This window comes from Phaethon lepturus, unplaced genomic scaffold, assembly GCF_000687285.1.
Source record: "Phaethon lepturus isolate BGI_N335 unplaced genomic scaffold, ASM68728v1 scaffold45840, whole genome shotgun sequence".
NCBI lineage: Eukaryota > Metazoa > Chordata > Aves > Phaethontiformes > Phaethontidae > Phaethon > Phaethon lepturus.
This window is the reverse complement of record NW_010513629.1, coordinates 285-10572: the sequence shown is the minus strand read 5'-3', so window position 1 is coordinate 10572 and position 10288 is coordinate 285. Positions and strand designations below refer to the sequence as shown.

The following is a 10288-nucleotide window of genomic DNA, read 5'->3' as shown; positions in this document are numbered from 1 at the left end:
TTTCACCCCTGGCCTGTGAAATTTCTTGAATTATCTGATAAGGGAGAGTTTCAGCCACAATCACAGCATGTCCACAATTCTGCCAAAATGTTGTAATAAAATATGGGTCAACTGCACTATATGCAGTAGGGCGAAGTATGATTTCAGGTTTTATGGAAAATTCTTTGCAGAGACCTATAAAAGTTGAGCATGGCTTCATCATTCAGGAGGAGCACACTCATGCAATCAAAATCATCAAAAGCGATTTCACAAAAAGGGGTATGTATTTTTAAAAAGTTATATTTAACTAAGGTCTAGCACCAGGCAAAAACCATGAATATTTAAGAAAGGCAGACAGCAGCACATTTTAAAAAACAACAGTAACAATTAACACACACTAGCTTACATTTTCAAAGCATTTTACAAAAACATGAATTAATTAAGCCTCACAACACCCTTGTGAGATAGGTAAGTATTATTAGTCCCGTTTTAGAGACAGAGAAACAGGCATGGAGAAAGTATGACCTGATCACCACCACACACGTCAAATCCAGGAACAGAACACCAGATTTTCTAGTTTTCTACCACACATGGTCTGACCTCTTAAAAGATGCTAGAATTAAATAAAATTTATTTCCTCTCCTCTCTTTTAAGACACCTGGCCCCATTTCCATCTGATATGAAAAGGTACCCACCAATGATAAACAAGTGGAAGTAGGAAATAACATTTTTTATAGACTGTGTGTTGCTGGAAGCTGTTTTTAAGAAAAGCCTTGGCCATGGGTGCTTCCATACTGCCAGAGTCAGTGTCACTTCTCATCAGGGACCTGCCACCAGGAAACTCACTGAGGCCTATATGCAATGCTGATACAGCTCAGAATCTGCAGAAAAAAGGTAAAGTTTCTTTGCCACTTCCAAATAAGGCATCTCCCTCTGGCAGGGAGTCTTCTCTGAGAAGAACTCATATGAGCATAACTGCACTGAAAGCGAAGACGTTCATCTGGTGACTCTCAAGGTGCAGCGAAGGGTGCAGATGTATCTCTTGGAAAACCTGGAAACGTTCATATGTCATGCTCTGTGTTAAGAGAGATGGTCTGGAGGCATCAGCCATCCTGGGGGTTAGAAAATAACTCTCCATAGTCACCTTGAGAAGACAAGTTCCCTTAGTGTATCAGTCTTGCACTGAACTAGTCAGTGACAGCCTAGGATTAAAAATTCCAAACCACCTGAAAATTCAAATCAGCAGATTTAACTCTATAAAACGCCAAATCTGCCAGATTTGCAAACCCAGGCCCAGATGTTAGCGGAAACATAGAAATAAAAACCAGTCCTTCCACCTTCAGTTATGTATGTCCATTAGACACTATCTAGCGTCCAGGAAGTTAGTTTCACGACAGCTCGATCTGAAGATCCTCTCCATACTTTCGGATCAGCTTCATGTGGTTATGGTCGACTGACCATTGCTCTGGGAGGTGCTTGGGCTGCATGCTGTCCAAGAAATGCTGCCGCCAGCGTCTCTCCAACTGCATAAGGGAGCGCAGGCCTCCTTTAGCAAAACACTGCACCACCTTCAGTCCATGTGGCATGTAGCTCTCATTGCAGATCCTGCCAGGACACAAGCAGAGTTTATTTTCACACAAGCCCACTGTCAGACTCTAGACCTGTCTAGAATGAACAGCAAGACACTGAAGATACTTTCAGCTGCGGAGTTTAATTACAGACACATGATAAGCTAACCAGGAGGGAGAGTTTTAAGCTTTGCTTCAATGCCAGACTGCTTTCTGGAACACAGTTACACTGGGAAGCTGGTTTCTTTGAACTGAGAAAGTGTTCTCCTTTCACAGAAACACTAAGCAAAGCTCTCAAGGTCCATTACAAGCTCTTCAGGAGACAGACTGCAAGTTTCTCAAGGCAAGAACCAGATGACACTCCAGAGCCCTGACCTGCCACTGAATTCCCTGCCTGGATTGGTTCTGAGTTACAACATTAGCACATTACAAACAACAGTGAGCACAACAAGGAGCAAATACTGCCTTCATGCAGACAGACACCAGATACTAGTTAAGAAAAGGTATTTGCAGAGGCTTTGAGAAAGAGGAAGAGAGGAGACTTCTGGTATGATTGTCTTTCAGTCTCTCTCCCTGATCTGTCCTTCAAAAGAAATATAAAATAGAGGAAGGGAAAATGAAGAGCAAGAACAGAAGGAGATTGCTGGAAGAGAAAGGGAAAGAAGGGAAGAAACAAGAGCTGCAGTTCACAGACCACTGCTGGGTTGAGGGGAAAAGGTGGTAAACAAAAACAAAAGCACAGTAAGAAATGCAGAGTGTGCTTGTCTGCTTAGAGCCTTAGGCTACAGCACAGACAGTTACCTTCTTCCTATCCTTGCTTTCTAGTTAAATGTATCGAAGTACTATAAATCCAGATTCTGCAGGCTTATACAAATGATAAAGTTACTCTTTTAGAGGCTTGTTTTTTCCTGTGCAGATCAACTCCTAGTAGTCTCAAATTCAGACACTCCTTGACATCATTATTTTACAGTAGTTACATCAATATCCCAAGGACACCAGTAATAGGTTTTGTCTTATTTTGTCTTAATGTCTCATTAAAAAACTGGGGGGGGGGGGGGACGGCACGACGTGACGTGCTCTTGCTGAATTTTCTTTTATTTTGCTGCAGTAATATTTACCCAAGGCTCTGTGTGAATTAAGTGTCAACAGTTCAACAAAAAGTTATGTTGAACGTAAGTGTCAACATAAATGACTAAAATGTTACATCTCCTGATGGGCTTGTTATACCTGGTTTCCAAACCAGCTGCTTCCTGAAGCATCTCTGGGGTGACTGCCTCCGTGTTAAAGAAGTCCTTGATGCTTTGCAGAAGTTCTGCCCTTCGGGGGTCAGGCAGGCTGTCTGCATTCAGCAGGGCTCGGGCCCCCGAACGCACTTGCCTGCGCAGAGGGTCCTCCAGCAGACGCACGCCTTCCTCAGAGCCGATGGGGGCACGAAACTCCTCAGCCAGCTGCTGCTTGAGATGGTTGTCATAGTAATTGGAGATGGCATGGCAGGATGTGCAGAGTAGCAGCACGTCATGAGAGTTGTGGTCCTTCATCTGGATGGGGAAGTGTCTTCGGTATTCGTGAGGAACAATGTTCTTCCTAAGGAAGACAAACTAGCCAGGTCATTACATTTTCCTGGAGCTGCTACTCCCCAGTTCCTCCTCTTCCTGGCCCACAAAGGGTCAACTAATACTAAAAGTCCAAGAAAACAAAGATCACCAGGGTCAGGACCCTCAGTGCAGCAACACATTCTGCAACTTCTTTTTATTTGTACTTTTCTCCACAGGTTTTCTGCATTTCTCTTTTTTTTTCCCTTCCAAAAATTCATTGCTTTCAATTAAAAAAAAAAAAAAGTGATTCATGCTGTTTAAAAAAAAAAAAAAAAGCAATGCACTATGAGAAGCATGCCTCCCAGGTAAACAGCACCAGCTGCAAAAACAAAAATCTCACTCTTTGTGACCTCATGAGCTTCAGGCTCACCTAAACCTTTCAAAAATATAAGGATTAAGTAGTGGAAGGAAGAGTAGAGCTATTTTCAGAAGGGGGTGCCATCAGAACAGTGTGTGTTGGCATATTGCTGCCCTCTGTCATTCAAACTGCAGCACAAACATGTACCATGTGCTTTGTTCTCTCCAAGGACAGGCATCTCCTGCCTCCGTAAGAAGAGGAAAGGCTGGCCTGTTCGGTGTCAAACTTACCCAGACACATACGACTACCAAGCATTCAAATAGTGATAACTCATCCAGGATGTGAACAAGCATGATGTTTCAGGCCACTAACCAAGCTTCTGGATGCCAAACTAAATGCAGACCTCAGCCCTGTTTTAAAAGATGCATTTTTCTCCTATCCCACTAAACAACTCACCGGATATAGGATTCTCGCTTGCCACATACAACACACAGGTTCTCTTTGACTGTCAGATAATAATCAACTTGAGACTCAGGACGTCCTGAAGGCTCAAACCGCAGCTTCACAACAAATGGTTCTGTGCTAACTAGATCTGAAAGGGTAAAGGCAATCAGAGAATATTCAAGACAAATTTGTATTTGAAAGCTAAAATAATGATATTAAAACACAGGAATCATCCTAGTGAATCCCCAACAGTATTTCCAATAAGAAATGATACAAAAAATTCATGCCCAGTTACGTAGGCAACAACGAAAAAGAAAAAAAAAAAAGCTGTATTTCAAATACCACGAGGAAAATGGGTATGCTCACCTCCAATCCCCTTGTCCAGATACCACTGAGCTTTCTTGCGATCACAAGTGCACAGGGGTTGTCCATCTGGTGCATGCAGGAAGCAGTTGTCATACAGTGGAGATTTTCTATGAAACAAGGGGAGCATTAAAGCAACTATAATAGCATGCCAAAAACACAGAGCTCTCTATAGCCCTGCGTTCCACGCTGCAATTCATTTGTAATTCCTTTCTTCTCTCCAGCAAGATCGTATAAGTAAGTACTCAGCAAAGCTCTAACAGCTAAAAAGACTGATTCATAGGCTGTGTAATCTGACAAAAGGATTTCTTCTGAGGTCCACTGCGGAAAAAAAAAAACAAACCAACAAACCAATAATCATATAGAAGGTCTCCTTCCACTGAGCATCAGCAGTTCAGCTCAATCACCATGATAAACATGGGGAGATCTTCAATTTAGCTTGGAATGCAATTTTGTTTAAATGTTAATCCTGACATGAAGTGCAAACCTTCTGTTTTGCATGACACAACTCCAATTAAAAAAAAAAAGATAAATCTGGAGCAACTTGCTGTGTACAACACAATACCATTAATGACTGCTACTGAAATCATTAAAATTTCTCCATTGCCAGTCCAATGAACTTGAAAAGGAGAAAACAAATACTAAAATGACTTGTTTTCTTTACAAATGGTAATAACAGACAACTTTAGCTCCTACATCCATGTGATAAATTTTATTAGATTGTATCCAAACAAAAACAAACATACTAGCTCTTCACGTCTTCCACTGCATTAAGGTTAAGGAGACTTCTCCAACTTGTTTTAATTTAAAACAACTGAACTCTCATTAGCAAAAGGCCGCAAGAATTTAGGATTTGCTCCACAAAAATCACCTGCTGGATGGAGATCCTGAATCCAGCAACAGGTGCCTTTGTAGGGCCAAAGTAGTCCTGTTCCCTCCTCTCTCCCCTGGCCAACATAGAAGTGCAGTGCTTTGATGCTGCCACAGATGGTTCCTTCCTGGGCCCTCTGGCACCTCACATGACATGTCTCACCCCTCCTAACCTTAATTTTCAGTCCTGCTCAGTACCCTGATGCCTCTGTGGCCACAGTGACCTGGGGCAGCACAGAACAAACAGCAGTCCACGAGGCAGATCCTGCTCACAGGACAAGCTCTATGCAGTTGCCACCTTTCCCCTGGAGGAGACAGGGAACAGCTGTTTGGGCAGCAAATGCCACCCAGGCAGACAACCGCCTCCTGCTGGGACTCTGCTCTCCAGCTAATTCCTCCACAGGAGAAGAAAGGGCAAAAGCTGAAGACAACCCCTCAACCTGCTCATGACCTAGTACAGTCCCCAGTGCTGCTCCCACTTTCAATACCACCTAGAGGGAAATATGGAAAACAGAAGCAAGATCTGGCTCCCAGGACTGTTAGCTGCTGTGTTTCCTTTCCCAGCTCATATTAACGACTTTGTTTAACAAATAGAGCATGAGGCATCATTCAGAGTTTTCCATCTGTGGTGCAAAGAGTAAAACGTGCTCAGAGACTTACCGTGCAGAATATCCCACACCCAGCGGCTTTCGCTTCTGCCTCCGTGGATCTCTCACTTGTTGACTGCCAGAGGTCTGGCCATTTACCGAAGATTTCCGATTCTTTGTTTTCTGAGGGGAGCGTCCCTCTCCACTCTTCTCCTCTCCAGTGCTGCCACTCTTTCTTCCCCTAAATGGGACATCCACCAAGCCCCGGCATTTACCCAGTGCTTTTTCCCAAGCAGCGACAGAGTTTTCAACTTCAGATATAGCAGGGAGGCTGGCAAATCCCAGCAAGTGGAGGAACACAGCCACTGAGACCTGGGCATCCCTAGCAGCATAGAGAACCTGCAGAAAAGTGATCAAGATACTGACAAACAGCAAAAACTCCCAAACGTTATCTGTCTTTAACACTTGGTACAGTAAAGCCAGAAGCTGGAAGTATTTCCATTTGAAGTTCATGTAAAGTTGTGGCAATTGAGTGACACTTTCATAACATCACCATGCCCCACATTTTTAGGGTCAGTCAGACTTGAAATATTCATGGGTGCCCCCAAGAACCGCAAGAGACGGGAAAAATTCAGGTCAGCCAGGCCTTAAACACCATCCTGCCCCCTCCCCAAATACTGAAGAGCTCGCTCTTGACACACTCGCTACTATTCAATGTGGTTATTTATCCTGTCACTCCCTCTAGTGGTGACTGATTTTGTAGACATCTGCAGCATGACTAAAGTGAGACATCAAGGAAACCATAATGGTATAAAGATGGTCAACAAGATTTCCAGGGTCTCTCTCTAATATTGCACTGACCGCTATGGATTGGAGGAAATAAAATTATTTAAAAAGTGAGGTTTTGGGTGCACAAACACTTCTTCAAGGGATCTTGCCTTATAGATCTTTCAGGACTAAAGGAAAATGAGCGTCAAGAATCCAGGGAAAACCGGAAAATTATCTTCATGGAAGAGGAGGGAAATTCAGGCACAGAGTCTGAAATTAACTTCAGACTACAGTCACACATAATGTTTTGAGGCAGAACTCAAACCAGGCTCTCATCTTCCTGTTACAATGCCTCTTCTCTACTAAGAAGGTTGCTTTTACTCCCAAAACACTAAGTGGAAGACACACCTGATCTTGTGTCAACTCTTCTGCCTCCCAGTCGCTGCAACGCACATGAGGAGACTTGTCAAGTGGGCAGTTCAGGACTTTTTCGGCTAAAGACTTAAGGCTAAGGCAGTTGTGAAGTAGATCCTTCCTTCAGTTTAACAAAGAAAGTGAAACAAACATATTAAAAATGAAACTATACATCCATGCAAATTGAGATGGCCTCATACACCCTGAACCTGCCAGAACACAATGCACACGACGCATGACTCCCACTCAAACAGCACACAGCTGCCTGTCAGCTTTACAGGGCCTCTCCCTCCCCTCTGCTAAAATGTCCTTTCTAGATTTAGTAATCAGCTAGTGCCTGCAATATGCAAAACAGGCAAGGCTGGGAGTTGGTAACATTTAAGGCTGAAGTGTTTGGCTCTGAACTTCCTATTTCTGAGCTAAGGTGGCCTATCACAGAGTGATGGACCGCCTGCCCCAGGGATTCATAAGCAGCATGAGAGCCAGGAGTGACTCAGAGGAATTCTGACCACTGGAGACAAGAAGTCATCCTCAGTGCTAAAAAGGCACCATCAGGTCAGCAAACCCATGCCCCAGATCACTAACACCACACTCAGGCACACATATACTGTACGTGAAGAATATTCCCAAGTAAAACATTTTATTTTAGGAAGAATGAAGGATGATAAAATGGCATCATAATTGTAACCTTTTAATGGAACCATTGTTATTAAAAGAGAAAATTAGAGCCAGTTCATTTAGTTGTTTTTCAAGAAATCCTGTAATTCAACAGTTCCACTTACATGCCCCGGCACATTTACCCCATACTTCTAGGCACTGTATTCAAACATCTGTCGACATGGTGATCGCTCTCACCGCATTACATCATTGTGCCTGGACTCCTTGCAAGCTGAAGCATGATACTCAGAAAAATCCACATGGGTATTCGCATGAGAATTTTAACAGACTCAATTAGCATATGAAATCTTCATGAAGATTTCATTTCCATTAAGACCATAGAATAGAAGCATGGCATGTCCTTGGGCTGCAGCTGTCAACACCCATGCTCTTAAACCACCCTAACAACTCCAGACCTACCTGCCTGGTATTATTCAGCATATGCAAATTACTTTAAAAATATTTCCAACTCAAATGATGCCTCAAACAGAGCTGCCTCTGTCTTCAGACACTCACCGCTGTCTCATGGCTAAATAGCGGAGATCCACACTCCCTTTGACTGGAAGACCATAATCATGAAGTAACTTGCAAGCATCCTCCCAGCATCCTACCCCAACTTTCAACACAGCACTATCTGCCATGATGTCCAACAGGGTCTTTGGGATAGTCTGTCCACTGGCAACAAGCCTGGGCAACCGAACAAGAATGCAGAGGCCACTAGAAGAAGCCATCTGTAGGAGGGACACAGGATTCGCTTTTCCCTCCACAGATACCTGAAATAAAGACAAAAATCAGAGTCTGGGTTACAGTATTATTAGCAATAGAGGAGCTGGAACAAATTGCAAAAGAGGCCACTGAAGACAGGAAATATCTATCACTTTATACAGTCAAGTATTGTTACATGTGTCTCAAATTTTACTGCAAATTATGTGATCTGTTTCACAGTATTACACAGTATTTCACAGTCCCCAGCCACTTCTTGCCACACTCCTACAAGAGAAACTTTCCCCCTTTCACCCTTCCCCCTCATAGCTGAGCCGACAGAAGAAATCAGACACATTTCTTAATCCACATGAGCACAAAGCCACCCACTGCATAAATGTTTATGGCAAACACGTTGTTTAACTGTGCCTTATACTAATGACTGTGGGGTGAATAAATCTCCAGTCAAAATAATGGCAAAGCCAGGCTTTATGAATGACTCAAAGCCTGTTTTGAGAGTTCACACAGGCAAATGTACAAACGGAAGAGGAACTTTGCTTTCTGGTAGTCCCAGTGAGTTATATCTACATATCAGCATTATCCTCTTTCTTGGGTTTATTATTCTTAAGAAATTATTTCTTAAGTATGTAGCTGGTGTAAACCCAAGCTACTTCCAGTAAATCAGCTTTAAAGTGGTATTACACAAATCATAATGCAGTTACCACTGTGTTTAGTATAGTCCATTTATCACAGGAGTTCAGCAACAGAATACAACTATGGAATTAAAAACTTACAGACAACACACTTAAATGTGAGAACAATCAAAATTAGCAGCTAATTCACTGCTGTCATGACAGATAATCACACAGTTTCAATATAGTCAGTCCTGTTGTATCCATTCAAGCAAAGGAATCACTCCTCCCCAGATGATTTCCCATGGCAATCTGCAATCTAAAGGATCTTCTTGATCACTCACCCACTCACAGTCAATTCCAAGCACTGGCCAGTTCTCCAGCTCCTTCTTCAGCAAGGGCTCAACACGATCCCACTCCTCCTGCTCTGAAACTATCACTATGTCTGCACCAAGGGTCCTCTCTACCCAGGAAAAGGTGGGGGATCTGAAGAAGGAAAGCACCTCCTTATCCTCTGCCTTAATCAGTTTCTCATCTCCCAAGTCTGTAACTGCTTCCTCTCTCTGACTACTACAACATGCTTTTCCTTTCCGACGCTGGGTTGCCTTCCACAAAACCAGGCCCCCCACTGCGACACCCAGCAGGGTCGCCAAAGTAATCGTCACTGCTGTTTGCTTGGGCATTTTTTTTATCCCCCTATTCCCCCCCTTCACTTCACCCACTCAAAATGGCATTGTAGGATCTTATCATGGCCTGCAAAGAAAAAGGAGAGAGGTGGAAATTAAAGACAACTTAATTAAATGTGTTTAGAGATATTAAATACACCCACTGGTATCATACCAAGGTTCTAGCCACAACAGACAACCCTGACAGAAGGACCGAGTCTCGCTTTGATAGACTGGAGGTCAGGGGACAGATTGCTGCAGTGGTAGACTGGGCAGTAACAGGGGACTGAATGCTGCTGTTGATCACACACCGGAAACCTTTAATGGGAATCCACTGATTTATACTGGTGTAACTAGATGCTTCCACGAACTCATATTTCACAAAAAATAAAATAGTCAGGGCTATTATCAACATATTCGGATCCAGATCAGCCGAAGCAAGGACAAGATGAGATTACTGCAGAATAAGCATGTCCAATCATGCATTATTAAATAATAGGCATTGTCCATTACATTCACATCCATACTAAGGTCAAATGGCTCTTCAGGCATTGAAAAGCCCCGAAGCAGCAGCATCTATTTATAACATAGCTTTCCCTCCATCGTACAAAAGCTTAGCTCTCCTTCAGTGAACCGAAATCAATCCTGCCCCTGCATCCCCATCTTCCCAACCCACGACGTCATTTTTAAAGGCTCGCCCTTACGTGCTCTTCGACACAAGCAGAAGCTGCGGCGTCGGTGCCACC

The 10288-nt window shown here is 43.3% G+C and overlaps 1 protein-coding gene across 1 annotated transcript; it reads right to left on the bottom strand.

The window, feature by feature from the left end:
* Positions 1-994: 994 nt before the first annotated feature.
* EXD2 (exonuclease 3'-5' domain containing 2) lies at positions 995-9560 on the bottom strand. The gene is made up of 8 exons (XM_010290463.1): positions 9222-9560; positions 8060-8316; positions 6881-7007; positions 5778-6103; positions 4251-4357; positions 3897-4032; positions 2775-3131; positions 995-1584 (listed from the first exon to the last, which is right to left on the bottom strand). Exons 1-8 carry the CDS (start codon positions 9558-9560, stop codon positions 1368-1370), a joined length of 1866 nt encoding a protein of 621 aa, XP_010288765.1. The 3' UTR covers positions 995-1367.
* Between the last annotated feature and the right edge of the window lie 728 nt (positions 9561-10288).

Coding starts and splice junctions, on each gene's coding strand:
- EXD2 (XM_010290463.1), bottom strand. CDS start 9,560: ATGCCCAAGCAAACAGCAGTGACGATTACTTTGGCGACCCTGCTGGGT. Junction 4,358..5,777: donor GGTGTGGGATATTCTGCACG/GTAAGTCTCTGA, acceptor CTTGTTTCATAG/AAAATCTCCACTGTATGACA. Junction 1,585..2,774: donor GCAGCTGGTTTGGAAACCAG/GTATAACAAGCC, acceptor GTGTCCTGGCAG/GATCTGCAATGAGAGCTACA.